The sequence below is a fragment of the Capsaspora owczarzaki genome (genome assembly GCF_000151315.2).
Source record: "Capsaspora owczarzaki ATCC 30864 unplaced genomic scaffold supercont2.12, whole genome shotgun sequence".
Classification (NCBI taxonomy): domain Eukaryota; class Filasterea; order Ministeriida; family Capsasporidae; genus Capsaspora; species Capsaspora owczarzaki.
The window spans coordinates 112,416-137,714 of record NW_011887303.1 but is presented as its reverse complement, the minus strand read 5'-3'; the positions used below and the strand labels follow the sequence as shown (position 1 = coordinate 137,714).

The 25,299-nt window shown below is 55.3% G+C and overlaps 9 protein-coding genes across 9 annotated transcripts; 4 read left to right on the top strand and 5 right to left on the bottom strand.

The window, feature by feature from the left end:
• Window positions 1-6: 6 nt before the first annotated feature.
• CAOG_06633 (SNF2 family DNA-dependent ATPase) lies at window positions 7-7,486 on the bottom strand. Its single transcript, XM_004344204.2, has 3 exons — window positions 7,460-7,486; window positions 6,717-6,789; window positions 7-6,609 (listed from the first exon to the last, which is right to left on the bottom strand). Exon 3 carries the CDS (start codon window positions 6,532-6,534, stop codon window positions 115-117), a length of 6,420 nt encoding a protein of 2,139 aa, XP_004344254.1. The 5' UTR covers window positions 6,535-6,609; window positions 6,717-6,789; window positions 7,460-7,486; the 3' UTR covers window positions 7-114.
• A 1,194-nt stretch (window positions 7,487-8,680) lies between these two features.
• Window positions 8,681-10,120, top strand: CAOG_06632 (hypothetical protein). Its single transcript, XM_004344203.2, has one exon. The coding sequence runs from the start codon at window positions 8,862-8,864 to the stop codon at window positions 10,038-10,040; it is 1,179 nt and encodes a 392-aa protein (XP_004344253.2). The 5' UTR covers window positions 8,681-8,861; the 3' UTR covers window positions 10,041-10,120.
• Window positions 10,121-10,212: 92 nt separating this feature from the next.
• CAOG_06631 (hypothetical protein) lies at window positions 10,213-11,281 on the bottom strand (the record flags this gene model as incomplete). The annotated part of the gene is made up of 2 exons (XM_004344202.1): window positions 10,213-11,102; window positions 11,206-11,281. 2 exons carry the CDS (start codon window positions 11,279-11,281, stop codon window positions 10,213-10,215), a joined length of 966 nt encoding a protein of 321 aa, XP_004344252.1.
• Window positions 11,282-11,385: 104 nt separating this feature from the next.
• CAOG_06630 (solute carrier family 25) lies at window positions 11,386-13,070 on the bottom strand. The gene is made up of 5 exons (XM_004344201.2): window positions 12,866-13,070; window positions 12,401-12,510; window positions 12,051-12,248; window positions 11,802-11,936; window positions 11,386-11,709 (listed from the first exon to the last, which is right to left on the bottom strand). Exons 1-5 carry the CDS (start codon window positions 13,059-13,061, stop codon window positions 11,542-11,544), a joined length of 807 nt encoding a protein of 268 aa, XP_004344251.1. The 5' UTR covers window positions 13,062-13,070; the 3' UTR covers window positions 11,386-11,541.
• Window positions 13,071-13,127: 57 nt separating this feature from the next.
• CAOG_06629 (hypothetical protein) lies at window positions 13,128-14,496 on the bottom strand. Its single transcript, XM_004344200.2, has 5 exons — window positions 14,215-14,496; window positions 14,024-14,116; window positions 13,710-13,788; window positions 13,518-13,632; window positions 13,128-13,392 (listed from the first exon to the last, which is right to left on the bottom strand). The coding sequence occupies exons 1-5, from the start codon at window positions 14,485-14,487 to the stop codon at window positions 13,335-13,337; spliced, it is 618 nt and encodes a 205-aa protein (XP_004344250.2). The 5' UTR covers window positions 14,488-14,496; the 3' UTR covers window positions 13,128-13,334.
• A 69-nt stretch (window positions 14,497-14,565) lies between these two features.
• Window positions 14,566-15,940, top strand: CAOG_06628 (hypothetical protein). The gene is made up of 2 exons (XM_004344199.2): window positions 14,566-14,704; window positions 15,515-15,940. Exons 1-2 carry the CDS (start codon window positions 14,594-14,596, stop codon window positions 15,809-15,811), a joined length of 408 nt encoding a protein of 135 aa, XP_004344249.1. The 5' UTR covers window positions 14,566-14,593; the 3' UTR covers window positions 15,812-15,940.
• CAOG_06627 (Rca1p) lies at window positions 15,898-19,944 on the bottom strand. Its single transcript, XM_004344198.2, has 8 exons — window positions 19,207-19,944; window positions 17,911-19,082; window positions 17,688-17,808; window positions 17,419-17,595; window positions 16,843-17,297; window positions 16,662-16,745; window positions 16,464-16,583; window positions 15,898-16,384 (listed from the first exon to the last, which is right to left on the bottom strand). The coding sequence occupies exons 1-8, from the start codon at window positions 19,904-19,906 to the stop codon at window positions 15,968-15,970; spliced, it is 3,246 nt and encodes a 1,081-aa protein (XP_004344248.2). The 5' UTR covers window positions 19,907-19,944; the 3' UTR covers window positions 15,898-15,967.
• A 376-nt stretch (window positions 19,945-20,320) lies between these two features.
• Window positions 20,321-22,423, top strand: CAOG_06626 (hypothetical protein). Its single transcript, XM_004344197.2, has one exon. The coding sequence runs from the start codon at window positions 20,381-20,383 to the stop codon at window positions 22,289-22,291; it is 1,911 nt and encodes a 636-aa protein (XP_004344247.1). The 5' UTR covers window positions 20,321-20,380; the 3' UTR covers window positions 22,292-22,423.
• Window positions 22,424-22,461: 38 nt separating this feature from the next.
• On the top strand, window positions 22,462-24,161 carry CAOG_06625 (hypothetical protein). Its single transcript, XM_004344196.2, has one exon. The coding sequence runs from the start codon at window positions 22,476-22,478 to the stop codon at window positions 23,955-23,957; it is 1,482 nt and encodes a 493-aa protein (XP_004344246.1). The 5' UTR covers window positions 22,462-22,475; the 3' UTR covers window positions 23,958-24,161.
• Window positions 24,162-25,299: the final 1,138 nt, after the last annotated feature.

Sequence of the window (25,299 nt, the reverse complement as noted above, 5' to 3'; positions counted from 1 at the left end):
GTCACTGGAAAATACGGGTAACAAGAGCAAAGATTCAGTGCAGAGATCAGATGGTATTAGAAAAGGATTCAAAGTATTGTTGTACATGAAGGCACGGGACGACAAAATCAATTCCTACTGTTGCAGCTGTTGTTGCTGTTGCTGCTGCTGCTGCTGCTGTGGTTGTTGCTGCTGCTGAGGTTGGACATAGCCGCCAGTATACATTTGCTGCATCGAGGATGCATCGACAAACACGACAGGAACGTACGCATTGCCAGCTGCATCCGAATATCCAGTTGCATACTGCTGCGGGTACTGCTGCTGCTGCTGCTGCTGCTGCTGTTGCTGCGGATCGTGTTGGTGATGGTGCTGCTGCGGCTCGTGTTGGTGGTGCTGTTGATAATGCTGTTGCTGTTGTTGCTGCTGCTGCTGATGATGATCGTGCTGGTGTTGTTGATACTGTTGCTGCTGCTGAGAATCGTGCTGGTGATGGTGCTGCTGGTGATCAGCTTGTTGTGGGTGCTGCTGCTGCGACGACGGCGGCGCCTGTTGATAATGCTGCTGCTGCTGCTGCTGCTGCAGCTGTTGCTGCTGCTGCTGCTGCGGATGCGATTGCTCGTGTTGCGGATCGCCACCAGAGTGCTGCTGCGGATATTGGTACTCGCCATTCCCTTGCTGCCACTGCTGCGGTGCTTGCGGCCAGTGTTGTTGCTGGTAGTGCCACTGCTGCCATTGCTGCTGGAGCTGTTGCTGCTGTTGCTGAAAGTACATGACCTGCTGCTGATGCTGCTGCATAAAGTGCGCATAGTTGGGGTCGTGGAACATTGGCGGCGGCGGAGGCGGCGGGGGAAAGTTCAAATCCATCGCTGGAGGTTGGTGGTAGGCGTAGGACGGCTGCTGTTGGTACGGGTGGCGGTACTGGAGGTTTTGAGCATGCTGCTGCTGCAGCCGATGCAAGGGGTGTTGCGGGAGACTTGGCTGCGGACGAGAGCTCGAGGGCGTTGGCGAGTCGGAAGCCGAAGGCGTTCGAGAGCTTTGGTGGGACAGCGCGGGATCGACCGTCGTCTTCTTGGCCGTCAGCACCACCGATGAGCCGCCGCCTTCAGCGCCCATGATGGCACCTGCTGAGGCCGAGTCTCCCGCAGCAGACGCGCTGGCAGCAGCAGCGTTGTTCGTGTCTGCTCCGGCCGGATTGTACTGGTGGAACTTGCTCTCCATGCCCACCGGCTTGGTGTCAGACCGATTGAAGCGTCCAGACTTGTACGCTCGAGCGCGCTTAACAGCAATGGGTATTCCAGCTGGAGTGAAAGCGATGCCGCGCGGCGGAAGAGCTGGGCGAATCTCGAAAACGCCATCCATCCGTTGCCGCTTGGGAGGGCGGACCTCCCACTTTGCATCACCAGCGCGCTTGGCGGTTGGTTCGAGCGGCTGCTCCTTGGCGGCCGTCCCTTCCGGGGTAAAGAGCTCACGAAGCATGAATTGTTCATCTGGTGTAACGAACAGCTCCCAGAATGTGTATTCTTTGGTTTCCGAAGCGGGTGTTTCGGAGGGGCCCTGCTGCTGTTGCTGCTGTTGCTGCTGTTGCTGCTGCTGCTGTGGAGGTGGGTTTGCCGTTGAAGCAGCAGCAGCCGCCACTGTTTCACTTGACTTGGCAATCTCGGCCGGTACCGCTGCTGAGGCGAGGTTGCCAGGAGCCTTTGTGTCGCTCTTGGGTGCATTGCGAGCCGTTACCGCAGCAGCAAGGGGATCAGTTTGCATTGGCTTGGTTGGTGTTGGCTCGGCAGAGTCAAAGCTGTCATTGGAATCGTCGTCCAAACTGATAATGATTGCTGGCGGTGCGGTTGATACGACTGGTACTGGTGCTGGTGCTGGTTCTGGCTCGGGCTCTGGCTCTGATTCTGGTGGTGCGGGGACTGCCTCTTGCACGGGTCGCTCTTCGCTCTGTCCATTGGCTGTGACTGTAGCCGATTCAGACTCGGACGCTGCTGGCACTTCTGGCGGTGGTGGTTTGTTCGCATTCTCCGCAATGAGCGCGTCGAGCTTGCGCTGGCCAGCCTCCGTCAACTGATCAGTGTACGGATCAATGTCATCAAGGTGCAGCTCGTACAGGAGCTTGTCCTTGCCCAGCAGCAGGACGCCAGACTCTCCGGGCACACGCGGGGCCGGCACAAGCGTGTAAGACGCCACAATGGGGCTGACCGGGAAGCTACCGCCAGGTCGCTCGTGCTGCATACCACCTTGGGACATTGCGAGACGGTGGAGCGACGGCAGATGCTGGGCCACGGGCGCAATGCCGGTCGAGGCGGTTGCTGGTCCGCGTTGCCGCATTTGCTTGCGCGCCGCCTTGTAGCCATCCGGGTAGATGCGCGGTCGGCCACGCCTGCGCGGCTCGTTCGAGTTGGAGCTGTCACGTCTTGGACGCGATCCACGGAGAATCGAGTTGCCGTGCGACATTTTCGGCTTGGCGTCACCCAGGTCGGCAGCATCGGCGGCTGCGCCATCCTCACCGCCTCCGTCGCCATCTTCATCGTCGTCTTCGTCCGTTTCATCAGAGTTGACCTTGTCGGGATTGAGGTACTCGTCCTCGCTCGAAGAGTCGTCATCGTCCTCGTCGTCGTCATCGTCATCGTCTTCGTCCTCTTCATCGGTGACGATTTCGCCATTGGCGCGCCGAGCAGCGATGGCCAAGCGGCGCTCCCTGTCTTTCTGACGGAGAAGCTTGCGTTGCCGCTTGGCAAGGAGGTCGGCGTCCAGGTAGCTGATCTTTTTGCGCGCACGCCGGCCGGTTTCTTGCTCTTCTTGCTTCTGGTTGAGCGCCTCGTGGCGCTCGCGCAGGAGCTTCTCCCAGTAATCCTCCGCCTGGTCTGCCGGCTGGGCGTCAGGGTCAACAGCCTGCTCTGGCTCGTCCGCAGCGGGTGTGGGCTCCGCCTCGGTCTTTTCCTCTTGCCAGACCTTGGCCAGGGCAAAGCTCTTGAGTGCGTCAACAGCAGAGGCCGAGACTGCGCCGATGGGCGCGCTCCCACTGGCACCGGGAATGGCGTCCGAGTCCGACCCTTCTTGTTGATCGCCCGACTTGCTGGCAGGCTGCTTGGCTGCATCCTCACCGCCGCCGCTGCTGCTCAGCAGGAAGGCGGCCGGATTGTCGAGCAGCTGCTCGATCAGCGAGTCCTCGTACATGGCTTTGGTGGTGGAGCTCGCAATCGCCGCAGCGTGGGTCGTGAGGGAAACGGTGGAGCCGCTCGCCATCAAGTTCAGCTCTTGCTTGGCATCGTCCGACTCGAACAAGGACTGGACGCCGTACTTGAGCAGATTGCTCATGCCCTGCGCATCGATACCGTCCTCGAGCTTCTCGACGACAACGTGACCAAGCAAGAGCTTTTTGCGGGCTCGCTGCAAGATGCCCTCCTCGATGGTGTCCGATGTCACGAGGCGGTAGACGGTGACGGGCTTCTTCTGGCCAATGCGGTGGGCGCGACTCAGAGCCTGCATGTCCGAGTGGGGGTTAAAGTCCGAGTCGAACATGATGATGGTGTCGGCGGTGTGCAGGTTGATGCCGAGACCTCCCGCGCGTGTGGAGAGCAAAAAGCAGAAAATGGGCGAGTTGGGCGCGTTGAACTTGTCAATCAAGTGCTGGCGATCCGTGTTGAGCGTCGAGCCGTCCAACCGGCAGAATGGCATCTGCAAGTGCGACAAGTAGTCTTCGAGAATGTCGAGGACACGCGTCATTTGCGAAAAGATGAGCACACGATGGCCGCGCGCGCGAAGGCCGGGCAGCATCTTGTCCAACAGAACAAGCTTGCCAGACGCCTGCACAAGACTCTGGGCTTGCATGTCGGCCACTTCGGCGGAATCCCCGGCAAACTCTGGCTCGGCTCCCGGGAAGAGGTAGGGGTGGTTGGTGCACTTGCGCAACTCCATCAGAATGTTCATGAGGGTGACGCGCTGTTGCTGCGGCTGGACCACCATGGAAGATTTCGTCCCTGTAATCACTTGCTGCACGCCTTGGTTGAGCGCTGCATAGTTGCGGGTGAGGATGGCACGGTAGTACTGGCGCTGAAGCGCGCTCATCTTGCACGGCACGACCAGTTCCGTTTTTGGCGGAATGTCCTGCAGCACGTCGTCCTTGAGACGGCGCAGGATGTGCGGTCGCAACATGTCGTGGAGACGCCGGACGCGGTCTGTCGTGTCCTCGTCGGGGGCAGACGTGATGAGCGTCTCGTCGACAATAAACTCGCGCTGCTGCTCAAACTTTTCGTAATCCAGAAAGCACATGAGGTTGAAGAGCTCTTGCAGGTTGTTTTGCAGCGGGGTGCCGGTGAGCAGCAGGCGATGAGCAATGTTGAAGGCTTGCAGGGCCTTGAAGAGCTTGGACTCTTGGTTTTTGAGACGGTGGCCCTCGTCGACCACCAGCTCCTCCCACAGGATGGACTTGAGGAAGGACATGTCGGCAAGCAAGATCTCGTACGAGGTCACAAGCACGTGGAACTTTGGCACGCGACCTTGGCTGCCAGACCCGGTGGTGGTGGTGTTGTTGCTGCTGCTGCTGGCGCGGAAGCACTCGTGTTGACGCAAAACCTGGCGGCTCTCTTGGGAGCCAGTGTACACAATGACGTTCAAATCGGGAGTCCATCGGCCGAATTCGCGCTCCCAGTTGCTGCACAGCGACAACGGGGTGACAACAAGGAAGGGATGCAGTTGGGTTTGCGCGTAGACAGACCGCAAAAAGGACACTGTCTGGATGGTCTTGCCCAAGCCCATTTCGTCGGCAAGAATGCAATTGACGCCGCGCGAACGGGAAAAAATGAGCCAGTTGAGACCGTCCAGCTGGTAGTCGTGCAGCGCACCGCTTTGCAGGAAGTCGGGCTGGCTTTTGAGCTCGTGGAACTTGATGACGGGGAGATTCTTGGCGGCACTGCCCGATTTGTTCGCCATAGCTTGACGGGCTGCGACAGCCGACGCGATTGCTTCGGCTATTGGCTGCTCGCGAGCGGTGAACGCTTGTATTGCCTCGTTGAGACCTGCCTTGTCGGATTGGGAGGATTCCCAGGTGCACGCCTCGTAGCCGAGACCACGCCACTTGACAAGGACCTGGTCGGGTGCCGACGGAGTAGCGCCTGGCTTGCGGGCAATGACGCGATGCACGGCCATCCAGTCTGCGCGCACCACATCGTTCTCAGCGTCCCCTGTCTCGCTCACCCACATGTCCGTCGGCTGATCCGTCCGCTTGCGATAGCCCATCACTTTAAAGCGGTAGGCGCGCGTCAGCCAGTCGCCCGAGACCCATGCGTTGGCATCGTGCGAGCACCCTTCCCACTTGACGAGAATGTCCACCTTTTGGTTGCTTCCATCTGCGTCCTGGGAGATGACGCGGTGCATGAGTAGCTTTTCTGGCTGCCCCGGGTACTGTTTGCACGTATCGCACGTCCACGAGTCGGCAAGTTCGCGTGCACGACGATTGGTCGGGAAGCGAGCGGCAATGTAGACGGCCTGGTGTTTGTTCTCTTCGTTCTCGATGCATCGCACGTGCATAAATGCATAGCAGCGTGAGCATTGGATGTGTGCAGCGTCGGCAACGGACAGGGTGAGCGGTCCCTGTGGTGATGTTGTGAGAGTGTACGTGAGCATGGGCTCGATGGGAGCTGCTGCGACTGCGGGCGGAGCTGCTGTGGCTGGTGGTGCTCCTGACACGTCGATCTGCATGTCATCGGTTTGAGCAACTGGAGCAGAAGCAGAACCAGCAGCAGCAGAACCAGCAGAGGCAGCAGAGGCAGTCTCAGGTTCAGTGACTGCTGGCGGGGGCAGGGCACTACGCAGCACATCAGTGCAAACAATGCAGCAGGTCGATGGCGGTGGCGGCGCCATCATGACGAGCCCTTGCTGGTCGCCACTCTTGACGACAACAGCTTGTGCAGATGGCTTTCGTTGTGTGCGCGATGCTGCCGCCCTGTCAGCAGCAGAACGCAATCCGCCGTTTGTGTTACCGTTGTTGTTGTTGCGTCGTGCAGCAGCCGATGTTGCTGCCTGCGCTGCGGCTCCTGCATCGTCGTCGCCATCATCGTCGTCGTCAGAGTCTCGCTGCAACCGGTTGATGGCGTTGGTGAGTCGTGAGCGTGCCTTTGTGGACGCACTTCGAGAGGAGGCTCGTGTTGCCGTGGACGACGAGCGCTCCTCATCCTCTGACTCGGACGACGGCGACGCTGACGATGAGGGCGATGAGGACGGTGATGATGAGGATGAGGATGGCGATGTGCTATGCGCTGAGCTTGGCTTGGACGACTCCTTTGAGGACGTTCGGTCTTTGGCAGCACGACTATTGGGCTTTGCCTTGGCGGCGGCTGCCTTGCGCGATGGTCGGGCGGATGACTTGGCGCTGGACGCAGCCGATCCACGCTGGGCGCCGGCGCCGTTGCTCTGGCTGCGGCGTGGCCGTCCTGGCGCTGACGACGACGATGCCGCTGATGCGGCCTTCTTGGCTGGCTGGGCATTGTTGGCGGGAGCGGACCATTCGTCCTCGTCCTCGCTTCCGCTGCTCGCACTGCTGCTTGAACGCGCCATCGCTGGGAAGGAGGGGCCCCGTCGCTCGAATGACAAGTGCGTGTATGTGTGTGTGGCAGTCGCTTGAGTGATGAGCTGTGTTGTTGGGCGCGGGATTGCGATGGAACGCCGTCAATGGTGAGTGAAAGAAAGGAGAAGAGAGAAACAGAAAAAAAAAAAAGAAAAAAAAATGGCACACTCACTCAACACACACACACACGAACGAGGAAAGAAGTGTGGAACGTTGGCTGGAGATCGGATCGGATCTGGTCTGGTCTGTGGAGATTGGACGAGACAGAGTGTGAGTGAGTGTTTCGACAGAGCGCGAAGAAGTGGGGTGTGAAAACGAGGGGAGAAGCAGCAGGAAAATGGAGCACGAACGAGATACAGTCACAGTCGCGGTCCTTGATCATCTCCCCACCAACCAAGAGAGTCGCACTCCAACAATGCGTGAATCAACGATTGAGTATTGGAGAGGACGACGTTCGACAATCATCACTCGTGTTGCTGCTGCTTATTGCGCGATAGTAAAATAAAAAAAAAAAGTCGTATGGAACAAAACGCTTGGACTACCGCAAATCCCGCGCAACGGCCACCGCCCACTGCTGATGCGAGATGCGCAATGCCGCACTTGACGATCGACGCAGCCAACCCTCTGGGGGGCGTGTTGCTCCGACGACGCCTGAAGGAGCACAAACGAAGAGAAAAAGGCGCCCAAAACCAAAAAAAAAAAAAAAAAAAACCGATGTTTTTTGTAACAGCAGCGGTCGAGCTGGGAAGGCTGTGACGGGGCGGGGGTGAGAAGTACACGCGCTTTGGAGGGTGAGGCTGAACGGGGGGCTGCAGATGGCACTCTGGATGGCCAGCGTTGTGCCAATCACAAAGCAAAGGAGGGGAGAAACACAGGAAAACACATGCAACAAAAAAAAAAAAAAAAAAGAATTACCGCCAACCCAGAAAATACAAAAATATAAAAAATAGAAATAAAAAAAAATGAATGAAAATGAAAGAACGATTCTTTTGGGGAAAATCAAAAACGAGGTTCATGAAAAATGGATTTGCTTTGAAATTCAGACATGCGTTCATTTTTGCACTCTCTAAAACTCTGATGCGAGAGGGGGGAAACGGGGGCGGAAGTCGCTTGAATCGACGCCGACATGTGGTTTGGGTCGGCTCAGCAGACTTTAACTCCCACCTCTTCCCTTTGTTGACACCGCAATCGAGCTGGGGAAGTGGATCACCGTGGTCTTGCACTCAACCGTAGATGTGTCGGCAATTCGCATTCATCAACAAAAAGTCATCCAAAACGACACCAAAATGAAAATTTTATTATTTTTCAACAAAAGCAACTCTTTTTTTTTTATTCTGAGCCAAATGCGGAAACGACGATTTGATTTATTTTTTATGTATTTATTTTCGCTCTCTTCATCCTGTCGAACGTTCGAGGGAATACTCGCTATGAGAAACATCACGCGCTTCGAATAAAATTGCATGCAGCAACAGGTGGTCAGCACGTCATGGATGAGTCGCGCGTGGTAAAAACAGAAACCCAAGCGACAAAACAAGGCAGTTTTGGGGGTAAATGCACCTCCCGAGGCTCCGTGGACCATCGCATATCAATTCAAAGAGAATTCAAGGCTGCGTTTGTTTTGACCATGTCGAGAGCAGGATCTCGGCGGTGGTGCGTGGTTGGACGTGGAAATCGGAGGCCAAGCGGCTCAAAATTGAAAAGAAAAACGGGACAAACGGGCGCCCGCAGCCAATACAGTACCGAGACCCATAGTATCCCAAATCAATGCTCCACAGCATGGATTTTGGTGGTGAGATGGTTCTTGAATCGACAATGAGCATTTGGAAAGCCGAAGCATGAGCTCTGAGGTGTTTTTTGTCGGTCGATTGACCTCCTCGCCTGTCCCCACCGTCACCTCGCTCGTCATGCTCCACTATCTTTTTTTGTTTTTTCTTCTTCTTTCTTTCTTATTTCTTGGTGCTATGCTGGCCTTTTGTTCTGTTCTCTGGCTGTCAGCAAGCAAGCAAGGGGAGAACAAGCCCGACCAATGAGACGCGAGGAGGTCGTCTCCATTTGATTTCCAGCCAATCGCGATGGACCAGCCAACCTTTTGTTCGCTGCTGCATTGCTTCCCTTTTTCTCTTTTGCCCATTGAAAGCTCAGTCCTTTGTCACTGTCATTGTCATTGTCATTGCAGTAGCACTTGCATTTTAGTATTGCATTTAGTATCGCATTGTGTGAGACAAGACATTGGAGTGAAACAGCGAACGAACAGCAAATCGCAACAAGAAGAAGAAGAAGAACAGCCGAAAACAGCCGACAGCCGCACTTTTGAATCATGATGATGCAGACCATTGACTCGACACTGCTGTCGGCAGTCGAACAAGAGCTCCAGCGAGCGACGTCAACAACAACAACAGCAGCAGGAGCAGGAGCAGCAGCGGGGTGGGCGAGTAGCGCGATGGGACCAGCAAAGCGAGGAAGACCGCGCAAGGAACGAACGCTCGCGCCAGCAACAGCCACAGCCAGAGCAAGAGGTGGAGCATCGCATCCCATCCCCATTGCCCCACTCACAGCAATGCCATTATCATCATCATCATCATCATCATCATCATCATCAACGATAATACCATCCAGTGCAAGTAGCTGCAAACCGCGCGTGCTGCTGCCTCAGCCAACAATCACTGTTGCTGCTCCATTGCAACAACTCAGGCTCCAAGCAATTCCCCTCCACGCCATCGCCCAAGCTGCGCCGTCTGCAGGTGTGTGTCTAGTAGTCCCGTCCAGCAACACCCAGCCGCATCCGGAGCCGCCCGTCAGCTACTTGACACCAATCTCCGAGCGTTCTTCTTTGGCTTTGGCTGTGGCGCCGCCATTGCCAAAACCGCCAACCACGCGCGGGCTGGACATCCCAAGCCACAGCGCTGCATCGCCCGCCGGTTTCAACGAGGGCGTGCGTGCTCAGTCGCCCGGCGCTGGTGTGCGGGACAACCGCGTCAAGCTGGCACACGTCGCGTCTGAGAAGCGAAGGCGAGACTCGATTCAGGTCGGATTTGACGAACTCCGCACGGTCGTGCCGGATTGCTCGTCGTGCTACTCCAAGGCGTCGGTGCTCCAGCGAACGCTGTCGTACATTCGCACCTTCCAGCGAGCAAACGGACGCGTTTCGGGCGCTGTTCCAACAGCGCCAGCAGCAACCGAAGATTTACACAAGCAACAACCGCCACTGCACCATCACGGTGCTCCCAACCAGGTCGCAGACGCACTCCTCCAGCAGCAGAATGCCATGATTGCCGTCCTTCGCGCATCGCCCTTCCTGTCCGAGGCCCAGCAAAACGAACTTGTCGCGCAATTCACCGCCAAGTCCTCTGTCGATCTGTGGGCCAACATGCCCAACAATGCGCCTGCCTTTGCATCGGGTGCTTTGCGACCCCTCACGCCTGCATGTTCACTCTCCACTGCCTCAATGTCGGACGATGATGATGAGCCGGCGACTCCGTCCAGTTTGTCAGACTAGATCCGTGCATGTCGAGAGTTTTTGTGTTTTCTTTTTCTTTTTGTTGTTAATACAGTACAATAATAGACATTCATTTCCAGCCTCTGTTGCCGACAGCTTGCTCGTCCGAGCGAGTGCGCGAGAGTTTCAGAATTTTTTCGTGATTTTCGAAAAATCAGATTTAGAGCTCGTTCTAATCTCGAGCCAACGGCCCGCTGTAATGGAGCCCGGAAACGAGCTCGGGGTAGAGCGGGGTCGAGTCGGGAGTCAGAATGCCGTGGCGAATGAAGAAATCGAGAAACACGAGCGCGCAGTTGGGCTTGAACTCGGGCGTGCTGATGCTGTGGAGAATGGTCGGCACGTCCCAGAGGTAAAACTCGCCAACCTCGCCGTCGGCGCTGACTGGTTGGAATGACTCGGGGAGCTCCAGGTCGTACACGAACTGGCACTCTGGGAAGATGCCGCGCGAAAGCTCGCTCGTGTAGGATACGGTGCCAACGGCCACGCACCGCCCGGACAGCTCTGCAGGCACGGACGCCTCTTCACTGCACTCTTTGCGCATGTTCTCGTGCGGCGACATGCCAGAAGGAAGGCCGCCAGCGCACAGATTGTCGAGCTTGCCCGGCCATGTCGGCTTGGTGAGACTGCGCCTCGACACCCACATTTTCAAATCCTGCGCTGGGTTGCCTGACGCACCCGTTCGCACATAGCCGTTCAAGTGGGTGCCGAACTGGGAGACTCCGAGCAAGCTGGCAGCCGCGCGCTCAATCTCAAAGTAGACCGGTCCGCCATACTCTGGCGCGACTGCAAACAGCTCGTCCCGCCAGCCCGCGAGTGCCTCCATGGTATTCGAGCGACGAAGCGCTTGCATGACGCCCATGACGGCGGCGGTGCGCGCGGCGGGCGAGTCGCGGTTTAGCGCTGGGCTCAGCGTGAGCACGGCAGGCTCGTTCGCCACGGTCGACGGCTCCAGTGCAAACACGCCAGGCACGGCAGCGAGGATGGCCTGGGCATCAGCAGGGCGACAGTAGCCCAGGTGCACTCCGGCGACGGCAAACTTGTGCGAGATGCTCTTGGACGAGCCTGAGTCATCAGAGAACAAAAAAGGGTGGTTTGGTCTGAGTTGTCAAGGGACGATCGAGGGGGTGTGGTCCAAAAAAAAGCGATTGAATCGCGCTTCGCTCACCTGGTTGTTGAAACGAGTTGCATTCGCGCTGCAGGCGACGCATTGTCTCCGCCCAAGCTCGCGTGACGACCGACATGCTCTGAGAAAAAGGGACTGACTTGAGACTGGGCGTATACATTGTTTAACGTACTGCAACTGGTAGAATTCAATGAAGCATGAAGCGATGAAAATGGAGCTTTTGTGTCTCAGATTACTGTATTACTTGTGGTTGATGCAAAGCCTTGAACTCGCCTTTCGCCCGAGTTTGCATGGCAAGTCTCAAAAAAAGTACAGTACGAAATTACAAAATCATTCAATCGATTACTCCAACGTTCCAGGGCAGAGCCAAGAACACAGCTACAGGTGCTTTGATAGCTGTTGCTTGGCAAATTCGTACGCTCCGAAATAAATGCACCCTCCGACGCTAATCCATCCGACACGAGGCGTGATTCCACTGAACAATCGCCCAACGCCTTCCTCGGCAATGATACTCCGGAAGGTGTTGATCACACGAAGCTTCTTATCCTGCGAGCATGCAAAAAAAAAAGTGGGGATGAGATTGAAGTGGACAGATGAGCATGTGGACTCCCGAATCGCACGCTCTCGACAACGCTTACCTTGGAAAGCATGATGCGAGTCTTCACAACATCCAATGGTGTGGTGACCGCAGCAGCGATGCCTCCTGCGAACGAGCCGCAGAGCGCCACTTCTTGGGGAGTGATTTGTGTGTCGCGACCCCTCTGCAGCCAAGCCTGGAGATGGAAACGAATCCAAGTTCATAAGTTCGTTCGTTGGGGAAGATGTGTCATGTCAAAGATCAATGCCGCAAGCAAAACCGTGCTTGAGGGGGCCATTTTCGTGCTTACTTTGGCAGCCTCATAAATGGGGAACTGAATGAACGAAAAGGGGACCTCGCGCAGAATCGTTGATGAGTACCCTCGGTAAAAGCCAGCGATGCCGTCCGTCTGGAGGATGTGTCGCACAGCAGCGACCATGTTCTTGTGAACGCCAGCCTGCAATCGCTGTTTGACGACTTCCGACGGCACGCGAACCACGCAGGCAATCTGATTTGATTGTCGGAGAAGTTTTTGGGTAGTTTCAATGCTCAATGATGTGAGTCTGACCCGTTTTTTTGGTCGACGATGATTTGTCAACAATGACAGATTTTCTGAATCGCTCATTTGTTGATAGTTTCGAGTTTGTTTTTTGTGCTTACAACTTCGCCACAGGATGCTGCAGCCATTTGAGCGACTGGTGCGTACTGAGCGCCAACGAGCGGCTTCAACGTCGATGACAAGTTCTCATAGACGAGCCAGAACACGGCCGCTGCAACGAAACAACAAAACAAACCAAAACGTGTCAGTCTGAGTTAGTTCTGAGCGAGTGTTTTTGACACGCTTGAAATCCAAATCGAGGGAACATTCCCACGCACGTCCCAATAACCGCCATTGCTGATTGACTCAGACTGTCTGATCGAACGTGTTCCATTCTGAGTGCTGAGCGACAACGTTACGGTAAATCACACCCACACGCTCCCCGCAATAGCCACCATTCCTCTGATGATGATGACGATGATGACGACTATGATGATGATGATGATGACTATGATTGATTGCTATTATGATTGAATCATCGGCGTCGTCGATATGGTTTGATCTGGGAGGGGGTGAGAGTCACGTACAGCCCGGCATGGACGAGATGGCGACGGGCGCGACCCCGGCGTAGACACCGCGGAAGCCGCCCGATCGCACAAAGCCAGCTTGCGATTGCAGGCGCGTCTTGAGTGTGTCGAGCGGGAAGAGCGCGAGGTCGACCGATGCGCCGGCAAACGCGCCTGCAGTCAGCAGCGTGAGATGGGTCGCGTCTGCAGCCGGCATACTGGACAAAGAGAAGGACTGAACAATGTCAAATTTGGGATGTTGGAGATGCAGTGTGGATTTAGATGTGGGGTTGGGTTCATTATTATTGAGGGTACAGGTGGGAAATGGAATGAAAACGAACACAATGGGTTGAGAAAACACGTCGTAAAGTTGCAACGTGGGTACAAGGGAATGGGGGCAACAATCGCTAGTCGATTCATACAGAATCACAGTGAGCTATGCACGCATCATGTGGTGGGCTCGGGGCACGAGGAGTAACGCTGCTGCGGTCTATGAGAAAACGGTGGTCAAATACTCCTTGAGCACGTCCCGCTTCCAAGCACCAATCCTAAGCCCACAACAACGACGACGACGACGACAACAACAACAACGACGACGACGAGCACAGACAATGAGCAAGAGATGAGCATCGTCACAAAACAACAACCAACAACCAACAGGATCTGAACGTACGGCTTGCGGTCCACCTCTTGACCGGCAGAATTGGTTGCGACCAACTGAGGCAACACGCCAGACTTGTATTGCACCTCGAGTTTCGGAAAGTTGACGGCGTCCTGCGTGATGAAATCTGGTTGGAACGAACGGAGCAGCAGAATCAGCATCAATCCTGCTGCAATTCAAGCAGTAACCGTCCCGATGCGCTACCTTTGATATCGGGATAACGTGCCCAGTTGCACTGGCACACTTCAATGTGAATTCTTCCGCTCTTGGCGCTCATGATACGCTGCCACAAATCACACGAGAAACAAAAACGAAGAAAAAACCTCGTTGAGCGATTTTTGCAATGATCGGGCGGGCTTTCCACCACCCTTGCGCCTGCTCTCCAGAGTAGATCACGATAGAGCTCAAGCTCTTTTGACGTATTCCATTGCCAATATGTGCGCTGTGACTTTGAAAGCACGAATGACTTTCCAATGGTTGCTCCCGATCGTCGGTCAAGTCTGCGCCAACAAACTCACCTCCTCTGAGCTCATTTCGGACTGGCAGCACCTGAGACAGTCGCTCTTCATGAATCCGAGCGAGAACGTGTCGAGGTTGTCGCAGCTCGAGCACTACAATACAAAGCAATCGTATGAGTACAAAAGCGCGCAATCCCCAGCCATCCCGTTGCCATCTTCGCATCGCTCGTTGGGAGGTGAACTGAACTTGCCAGAAGTGACGATGAAAAGCCGAGGTCGCGGCAGGACGACGACGACGACGACGACGACGAGGGCGATGCAGCGTTGGCTCGTTCAGCCGCAATGGTCAATGCCAGCAGCAGCACGCTTAGTGCGAATGAACGGATGTGCATTTGACGAATGACAGTTAGCAAATAGTCGTAGTGATATGAACAAGAATCACGAATGAATGACTGACCAGCACGATCAAATGGAGTGGAATACACTTGAACTGCCAACTTCTTTGTACTGTATGAGACTACCATTACGCTGAGCCAATCCATCCATCTCGCATTCAATGCTTGTTATATTCTATAAACACATTTCAATCCAGTTCGAGTTCACTCTTCCATTTCTGTCATTCCCTGCAACATGTCCAAGACCATCACTCTGACCGAGCTCAAGCAGCACAAGGAGCGCTCTGCTGGCGTCTGGTTTGCCATCCACGGCAAGGTCTACGACGTCACCAAGTTCCTCAACGAGGTTTGTATATATTCAACGTGGAGAGAGTGTGAAGCGTGGATGATGAAGCGAGAAGGGCGAAGGGGCGAAGAGGGTGAAGGGGAAGGGAGGTAGAAGCGGGGAGGACTGCTGCTTCTCTCCTCTCTCTCTTTCTCTCTTTCTTTCTCTCTCTCTCTTCTCTACCAAACCACAGATCCAAGTGACTGCTTGGAGTGACTGCTTGGAGTACAGTGATGAAGAGTGACGGGTCGAATGAGACCAAACATGAAGAACCAACACTCACAAATCGAACGATTCTTTCTTCCCGCTTTTGTGGTGTTGTTTTGAGTTTGTTCGGCATTGCATTTTGAGTCAGTCAAGTTCGAGTGCAAGGCGACAAACTTGTTCTCAACAGCCATAGCGAGAGACAGAGACAGAGGGACAGAGAGAGGGACAGAGACAGAGACAGACAGAACAATAGAGCAAAAGGATGGGATTTTTCTCCTTTCATTCGTTTTTCCCCTCGTGCTTTTCTTTTTTTTTTTTTTTTTTTTTTTCTTTTTTTTTTTTTTTTTTTCTGCTTCTCTCATTTTTCAATGCAATGTCAATCACTTGCTTTTTTTTTTTTTTTTTTTTCTCCCTTTGTGATGTTCGTTCCTGTCTGTTTGGTTTTTTTTTCTTTCGTTTCGTTTCTGAGATTTGAGAGAGAGAAAAATCCAACAAAAGCAAAGCCTGATTTTCTCAGAATACGTCAATTTCAGCTTGACAAAATCCTCTCGTCGGGTTGTTTCACTCATTTCACTCGATTGTTTGCTTACTTTTTGTTGTTGTTGTTGTGGTTGGAAAACACAGCACCCCGGTGGCGAGGAGGTCTTGCTGGAGAACGCCGGCTCGGACTCGACCACCGCCTTCGAGGATGTCGGCCACTCGACCGACGCCAAGAAGATGCTCGAGCAGTACTACATTGGCGACCTCGACGCTGCCAGCGCTGCCAGCATCAAGGGCGCTGCCTCGCCCGCCTCTGCCGCTACCGCCAAGCCCAGCTCGTCTGCCCCTTCCCCCTCCAACCAGTCGTCCAGCTTTCAGCTCTTGGTTCCCCTTCTCATTGTGGCAGCGGCCGTCATCTACACCCAATTCATTGCCAAGTAAGGATCCGGCGTCTACCTAGAACTCGTCCCCTATCATGTGTTGTTTTTGCCCATGTTCTTCAATGGGGTTTTGACTCGATGTCATGTCGGTTTTTTGTTTTTGAAATTTCACGTTCCATTTTTTTTTTCTCTTTATTTATTTGGCGGGGGGTGGCGTTCACAATTTGTCCTTGTGCGACGAGCTAGTGTGGAGGACGCTCGGGTCGATGGGGGTGTTGGGCGCGGTTGGCGGATTCTTGGGTGCGCTGTTGCTGGTGGTCGACGGGCGGGTTGCCGCGTCGATCTGCTCCTTGCTGAGGCCGTTCCCGAACGGGCGAGGGCCGAGGATTTGCACTGCAGTCTCGTAGTCGACCACTTCACGGTCGTTCAATACGCGAGCAAGCTCATCCAGTTTGGCACGGTGCTCAACCAGTAGCATTGTGGCGCGCTTTTCAGCTCGTGTGACAAGCGCTCGAACCTCAGCATCGACCTCCTCGGCCAGTGCATTGCTGTACCGCCGACGCGATAGCTGGCTTTTGCTGGGCAAGCGGAAGCTGAGTCCAGGCATTGTTGTGCCCATGCCGAGTGTTGAGATCTAATCAAAGAACGTGAAGGGATGAGGTGGTTGTTGTGGTGGTGCACGCACGGAAACAAGCAGGCAGCAGGGACCTCACCTGCTCATACGCCATCCGAGTCACCCGTTGAAGATCGTCCTGCGCACCAGTGGTAAAGTGGTTGTAGACAAGGTGATCAGCGGCACGCCCACCCAGAGCCAGGCACATTCGATCAAACAGCTGCTCAGAAAAAAAGGTGAAAGAGTGAGCGAGGAGGACAAAAAGGTCGAATTCGTGCGTCACGTTTGCGAACTGTACCTCTTCCTTGCTCCGAATGTAGCGATCGGACGGCAGATACTGAGAATAGCCGAGCGCGCGTGAAGAATGCGGCACAATAGAAACCTGTCAAGCAGAGGAAAAGTGAAAACTTTTTGCGGCAAAACCAACAAAAACCAAAAAACACACAACCAGCGCGCAATTTCACAAAAGCACTCGATACCTTCAAGAAGGGATCCGTGTGCTCTAGCATCCATCCAACAATGGCATGGCCGGCTTCGTGGTACGCAACTTGGAGCCGCTCGTTGGGCGCGACAACTCGAGTTGTTTTGGCATAGCCAGCAATGGTGCGATCAATGGCGTGATCAAAGTCAGCCATGGTCACAGCAGGCTTCAAGTGGCGACCAGCATGCAAGGCCGCTTCGTTGCAAATGTTGGCCAAGTGTGCGCCGCTCAGACCGGGTGTCAACTGGGCAATGCGCTCGGAGTACTGCTCCATTGGCATGTCGAGCTTGAGTCGCTGCATGTGCACATGCAAAATTTCGCGGCGCTCGCGCATGTCAGGCAGCCCGACATGCACCTGACGGTCAAAGCGACCGGGTCGCAGCAGGGCCGGATCCAGCACATCCACGCGGTTGGTGGATGCCAAGACGAGGACGTCTTCCAATGGGTTGAAACCTAGAATGAAGAAAAAAAACCACGGTTGCACACCCCAAACAGAACAACAAATACACACACATCAGATCCTGTCCGAGCGCGTGTCACAATCAACAGCCAGGCGGTCGACGAAATTCTCTACCATCCATTTGCACCAGAAGCTGGTTGAGGGTGTTTTCCCGTTCGCTGTTGCCTCCCATCGGTCGTTTTGCGCTAGATCTCGTCTTGCCTATGGCGTCAATCTCGTCAATGTAAATGACGCAAGGCTTGTTGGCCTTTGCGGTCGCAAACAAGTCTCGAACGCGCGCAGGGCCGACACCTAGCAAAGAGCAAAGCAGAAGGCGGTCAACCAAAGGACCAAGCACAAACACACCCACAAAAAAAATCACATACGGCGACAGCATCACCTACCAACAACCATTTCAACAAAATCGGTGCCTGCAGCGCTGATAAAATTGACTCCAGATTCGCCAGCAATCGCTTTCGCAATCAGCGTTTTGCCAGTGCCAGGCGGACCAGTCAGCATCAGGCCCTGTGGAAATGGTTATCAGGTGAGACGACAACAAGAACTACATATTTTCGGCTTCGCATTCTCCACACAACAACAACAGCGCAACTGTGGGACGCTACTTACACGAGGGACTTTGGCGCCAAGGGCTCGGAAACGATCCGGTTTGCTGAGCATGTCGACAAACTCGGTGACTTCAACCTTGACCTCGGAGAGGCCAGCCACGTCCGCGAACGTCACTCGCTGTGCCGAATCGTTGGGTGGAATGACCTTGAAGGTCTTTTTGCTCATGCCTGGGGGAAGCCCAAACATGTTGCCGAACGGGCCAAACGACCCAGAGCTCTCTGAGGACTGCTCTGGCTCTTGCTGCTTCTGGCCGTGCTGTTCTTGCTGTTTGTGTGCCTCTTTCGAGCCAGACTCAGCCGACTGTTGGCTTGTTCTCGCGCGAGCAGCAGCGCCAGCTGTGGGAGCTTGCAACGAGGAGGCAAGAAAAGCGCGACGCACGAGTTGATTCAAGCTCCAAAGGGCGGCCACCGTGACAACACCATACGCGATCTCATACATGACTTCAGTCTTGCTATCGTGATAGAGAACCTTGACACGATCTGCAGAGCCAAACCTAAGGCTGTCCTGCGACTCGGCAAGCTTTCGTTCAAACGATTCCACGTCTGCCACTGTAAAGTAGGCGACCGGCGGTGTTGTGCTGCGGAAGTGCACTGGCTCGGCACCTTCAGCTCCGAATTTTGTTGGGTGTGCGCTTCGGACGCGATCCCAGGAGGATTGTGGTGCAGGCTCAGCATTGTCGGCAGAACGGGCAGCAGTACTGTCGCCACCGCCACTGTGAGCTTCATCCGAGTCGTACGTGTAAAAGATTTCCGTTGGGTGAGTGGGTGGCGCGCTCGGTGGTTGCTGCTGCAGCTGATGCTGCGAAGGGCGAGACGGGGTGCGGTGCGACGAAGCCAGCTGCTGCTGTGGCTCCTCGACATGATCAAGTTCGCCACGGTTGTGAGCAGCCTTCGACTGATGAGGCTTGACGTGCACATAAACGCTCGTGCCAAACCCGGTACGAACAAGGAGCTGGTCGACGTTGCCTTTGGCGAGATAATCCGTCACAAACTCTTGCCAAGTGATTTGTTTGAGGCTGCGATCTTCCACCATGCGGTTGATCACGGCCAGAACAACGACAGCCAGCACCATGATGAGGTACTGGGCAGGCGTGGGCGAGTCGAATGAAGGAAGCGGCGGCACGACGGGTGGACGTTGTTGTTGTTGTTGTTGTCGTTGTTCGTTGGAGTCGTCTGTGTACATCATGGAGTCAGACAATGGCACAAAGACTTTCCCCCTTTCCTCCTCATCTACCGCTTCCTGAACAACGATATGCTTTGCACTTGACAAGTGTTGCGTTCAAAAAAGTTGTCTTACTCGGGATAAAGTTGGGTGGTGGTCGCTGGGACGACGCCATTGTCGGGCGATTCGGCGTTGGGTCGTTTGGTACGGGTCGGCCAGAGCTTTGAACTAGACTCGCGTCTGCAAGATCCATGCTTGGTTGACTCGAGCGCAGCAGCAGCGTGCTTGGCGTCGAAGTCGAAGCCGAGAATCGAGCTCGGCTGATCCAGCGCGCAGCATCCAGCCAGGAAGCCAGCGTGGATGGATCTTGCTTGTCTGTTGCAGCTACAGCAGCGATCGCATGGACAGCGGTGCCAGGAGTCGAGATGGCTGGCGCAACGCCAAGACAAGGCAATGGTGATGACCGAGAAGCAAAAGAGGAGGAGGAGGACAGGGAGCGTGTTGCGCGGGAGCCCAGCAGCAGCAGCCGCAGCGGCGATGTGCTTGTGGCCAGTGCATTGTCATGGGACGGTGGGTGGAGTGACCGAGCAAGGCGATCGCGGGCGACGGAGCAGGGAGCGGAGGACGAGAGCGCCGTCAGCGTCGTCGGTGATGAGCAGCCTGGCTTGGCAGTGAAAGCAGACGACGATGAGTGCCTTGAGGAGGAATGGAAGGACAGGGATGGCGATGGCATGGGTCGGATGGAGGCAGCAGAACGCGCAGCCACTGTCAATGTCAATGTCAATGCAGCGGCTGCAGCCATTGTTGGCCCTGTCGACACGCCGCCGCTGTGCATGGCAAAGAACTGAGCGATGAGGAAATACTAATAAAGAAGAACAAACAAGAATCATCCTCCAATCTCAAAGGATTAGCAAAGATTAGCGTTGGATGTGGTACAAATACAGCTCCAAAACAGCTCCAAACCAGCGTCTGAGCGACTGTGCGCCTGTGCACCCGGACTCCAACGGTGAGATCTCCACCCAACGCCAACAGGAGGAATAGGTAGAGACAAAGTACAGTATATTGAGCAACCATCCACAACAAGCACTCGACGTTCAACAGCTCGTACAAGCACACGCTTACGTGTCCCACCCCGTCCTCACCAATCCACCAACCACTCGTGTCCAGTCAGCTTTTGTTGCATTACAATAATCAAAATCAGCTGTCATTCCGTTGTGTGTGCTTTCTTCTGGTTCAGTCAGCTTTTTTTGTTTTGTTGTTGTCTCTTCCAAAAAAGCTGCTCTCAGAATCCGAGCCAAACTCCAAGTCAATGCACGCGGACGAATTTGCTGCGTTGGTGCTGCAGCGCGACCCAGCGACCGATCAAGCAGCCTTGTCTGCGTTCCTAGCACGGCCGGGTGTGATGCAAGTCTTCCGCGACGACGCGCTTGCATTGTCGGATGCAATTCTGAGCGAAGCAATCGAGGCGAAATTGCACCCGGTGGTCATTCTGCAATTGCTCGATTCTGGCGCGTTTGCCAGCCATCGCATCTTCCGCTTGGCTATGGAGAGCATCTTGCAGTCGAATCACCCCGGAGCTGCGGATCCGGCCTGGGACGTCGCGGCCGAGCAGGTGGCCGTCCGATTGCTCAACGCCGAGACGGTCAGGCCGACCGACGACGACAAGACCTGGGCGTTCCGAAGGGCCGTCAACGCGTCGAATGCACGCATTGCTCACTTGTTGAACTTTAGCTGGGGCGCCTCGCTGGGCTGCACGTCGCTTGGCTGGGCAGCCAGATTTGACAATCTGAGCTTTGGTCGGGAAATTCTGCAAACAAACGCGCAACTGTTGGCCAACGCCAGCCATCCCGACTCGAGCAGCAACAGTAACAGCAAAAACCACCCATCTATTGTTGATATCAATGCGGTAGACGCGACGGGAAGGACGGCCCTCGCGCTCGCCACATCGTTCTCGTTCACCAAGCTGCTGCTCGACGCGGGGGCCAACCCTCATCTTGGATTTTCGCCGCTTGTGACCAAGCTACACTCACCGCCTGCCACGGCGCTCTTGCTGGAGGCCGGGGTCTCGCCCAATATGCCCGTCGCTCGCAAAGCGGATGCTGCTGCCTACCCAATTTCCTTGGCACTGCGAATGAGAAATCCCGAGAGCTTGGAGCTGCTATTGCGTGCAGGCGCCAATCCCGCTTGCGTCGTGTATCCCTCGGCCTTATTGAAGGCACTCGCTCTCTTTCACGATGACCTGACGCCCATTCGACTGCTTCTCGAAGCCAACGCCCCGGTCGATTACAATGTCATCCTGGCGGCCATGCGTCGCCAAAAGTACGACGTTTTGGAGCTGCTGTGTGCCAAAGCCAACATGCGCGAGTTAGAGGCGCTGGGCGACGGCAACTCGCCGCTCCTTGTCGCGGTACGCTGGAACGACATGAAGGCCGTTCGGATTCTCTTGCGGCATGGAGCGTCTCCGGATTCCAGAGTGCTAGACCCGAACATGGAATGGATGGACTCGGCGTGGGCAGTGCCAGAGCTACAGGACGTAGAAACACCAATGACGGCAATGCTTGCAGGCGCTGCCCTGTGGTTGCCGCCGAGCGCTCTGAGCCGACTTGCAAACGCCCGACTACCGGACGGCCGCGTGCCACTCATGCACGCTTCGGCTGACAGCATTGATGACCTGCTGCTCGAAGGTGCGGACGTTAGTGCGGTTGACGATGCTGGCTGGTCTGTGCTGATGCACCAGGTGTCAAACGAGGCAACGACCGACGCGCTGCGTCCGCTTCTGCGACGTGACGCCAATGTCAATCATGCGACGCCCAGCGGCATGACAGCCTTGATGGTGGCAGCCATTCGGAGCAGAGACGATCTGCTGCGATTTCTGATCGACGCGGGCGCGAATGTTGCCGCGCGCAACGCGCATGGCTGGACTGCGTTGCATCTTTGCGGAGGCAATCGCGAGCCGTTCACAGGCCGGTCGAGCGTCGACTGCATCATCACGCTGCTCAAGGCCGGCGCCAATGTGAACGCGACCACCGTGGACGGCGTTACTCCCTTGATGATGCAAGTCCGGCTTGCGGATGTCGAGGCCGTGCACGCGCTCATGTGGTCGGATGCCGACATCACACTGCGCGACTCGTACGGCCGCACTGCCTACAACTATGCCTGGCCCGAGACGCGCGATGCCTTCAACACTCTCCGCCCGCTGTCTGCCAACCGCCCGAGCTGATATACTGTCAGCAGCGAGCGAGATCAAACCAAGAGGACATTGGTTGTGATTGTGCTGTTCTGTACTGTACTGTACTTGTAGATTTTACTTGAAACAATCGATTTTGCTGTACTTTAATATTTTCTGTCTGAGTTTGTTTGTGTTTCCCCATTTCTCAGTTTTTGTTTTTCCCCATTTCTCACTAATGCTGGGGTTTGGATTGCTGCGCCGCCGCCGCCGCGTTCTGTCGCTGCTGCTGGCTGCGTGTGTGCTGATCGGCATTGTCGTCAGCATGAACTACAGCTTTGACTCGCTGGACGCGCGTCGGCTGCGCAACGCTGTGACTGAGCGCAATCCAATGCACGCTCAGCAAGCAGCACTGCAGCCAAACCGACACGGCCACGCAGGCGGGCGACACCCTGCCGACGAGCCTCGCGACGACGCCGGCAACGACAGCGACATTGACAATGAGACGGAGCGGGACGACGAGCGGGACGACGGACTGGTCGCGCAGCCGCCGCTGTTCGAGCCGCGGCTGTCCCATAACGAGCGGCGCAGGCTGGCCAAGCTCGATCTGATCAACAAGAACAACAACAACAACAACAACAACGGGGAGCAGGTTCCGCCGCAGCTGAGGAAGGCCAACCACGGCGGTCCTGCTCGGCCGCAGCAGCAGCAGCAGGTTGAGAAGGTCAAGGCGAACGCGCTGGCCGATCTCAATGCACGGCTCGCCAACGCCGCCGCTGCCAAGAACAATGAGAACCAGAACAACGAGGCTCAGGACAAGGCAGAGGGTGTCGGGCGCGATCCGGTCCAGGGTGGCCCGCCAAACCGATTCTCCGACGTGTGCGACCCATGGTGCTCAATGGAGCGGCGCGCATACCCGCCGCCAGCAGCCCAGCCGTACTTTTTGACGGGAGTGCTGCTGATGCGAATTTACGACGAGGACAAGGCGGACTTGACGTTCAAGGAAATGCTGCAATGGATTGCCTACATGCAGTACGCGGGCGTCGAGCACATTTACGTGTACGATGCCTACTTTCAGAGCATGCCCCACGAGAAGCAAGAGGCGCGCTTGAAACCGTACATTGACGGCGGGTACATTACCTACTATGACTGGTCCCGGTACAACCCGTACTCGATCGATGGCACCCAGGTCCGCGCCTACCAGGACTGCCTCACCCGCCACGGCAGGGAGAGCACCTGGACGGTGGCCATGGACATTGACGAGTACCCGTTCGTGCTGCAGGACTTTGAGCCGGGATTCTTTGCCCGCTACATTCGCGAGTATTCCAAGAAAAACCCGCACGTGTCCGAGATTACCGCGCAAAACTTTTTATTCCTCGAAGGACCCATTCCCAAGGCTCAGAACGATCTGCTCATGGAGCGCATTCGCCGGCGTACCCCGCACGCCCACAATGCGCTCGTCAAGCCCACGTACCGCAACGCCGACCTTGGAGGCTGCCAGGTGCACCACAACTATGTGCGCACGGGCAGCTCCCAGGACGCCCCGCCCAGCGAGTACCGCATGAACCACATGTGGGGTGCGCGCCTGCAAAACTGGAATCCCATCACTCCAAAGTCCATTCTCGACATGACGGTCGCCGACGACAGCATGCTCGCCCTGTCTGCCCGCGTCTCTCCCTGCATCTGCTATCCTCGTACTGGTGTTCGGGATGATGTGTAGAAAAAGAGAGTGGCAATTGAGGAAAGTGAAGAAGGGACACTCGTTTTTGCGTGCTTGTCTCTCCCGCTGTTTCGGTTTTATTTTTTTGTTGGTGTTGTCGCTACTACAAGATCGTTTTTTTTCTCGTTTTGTTCTGTGCGTGTGTGTATTGACTTATTTTATGCGTGTCTTGTTGATTGGTCTCTTTGAATGATCATGCTGATGATGATGAAACTTGTTTCTGAGCTTCCTGAATTTTGAGTGCATTTATCATTCGTTCACCGCCTCTTGGTTGGATCCGTTTCTTCTTTCTTTTGCACATGTTACCGTTATGTGTGTCGTTGATTGTGGTTTGGCGGTGCTTTTGCGAGCGAGGCGTTCACTTTGAGTCAACTCTGAAGATTTTCTTCAGCTTTCTTCTCTCCAAGAACGCCCCGCGCGTTTTTTGTTTTGAGTTTTATTTTGTCTGCTTGCTTTTGTACGGTACGACGTTAGCACGATTCCAAGGTCGACTCTGTGTGCGTTGGCGAGGAGTGAGCGATCGATGACGAGCATTTTCGCCGAATCCAACCCCAGCTCATTCAATCGCCACTCCCCGCTTTTGCCTCGCTGATCTCTGCGCTTCTTTGTGCGTTCTCGTTGATCTTTTTGCCTTGTTTTCATCACTCACTGATGGCTGCGTCTGTTCGATCGCGCGTCGTTTTGGAAACCGCAGCAGATTCGTTCGCCTTCCACTGCGTTCGCGCCTTCCACCCCTGCTGATCTGCACTGCTCCAATCCCCTTCGCGCTCAATCTTGCCACGTATTCGTCGTCTCCGTCACTTTTTTCCCATGCCCCAATTCTCTCGTTGTTTTTTGTGACGTTTTCCGGGTGACGTGCGTTTCCCAGGCGGCATTTTCCCAACCTTCAGAGTGCGAAGGGGGTTTGGAAGGGGTTTTTTATGGTTTTGTTGCGGTCTTTTGGTTTGGTTTTTTGCCCTCCCCTCGTGCCTCATCCAATATCGTAACCAGCGCTGGTCCCCTACTCCTCTCTGGGATGCATCCTCTCTGTCTAGAAGCCTTACGCGCGTGGTTGTTGAGCGCGGTGATGACTGTGCTGCTGGAGTCTGGATGGAACACACGAGAAGACGGGAACGTGGAAAATGCGAATCGGGCGACAATCTTAGGTCCACGCTCGTTTCCCCCTTTCTCTCCTTACCTCCGTCCATCCCGACCATCGCCTCGCTGCCTTCCACGGCGATGGCATTTTTCAGATCGCGCTTGTGGTTGGTTGGCTGTCCATCTCTCCACTAGCACACCCTGCGCTGCAAAGATCGGCCAACAATCGAAAAAGTACCCAAATTCAAACCCGATCGAAATGCTC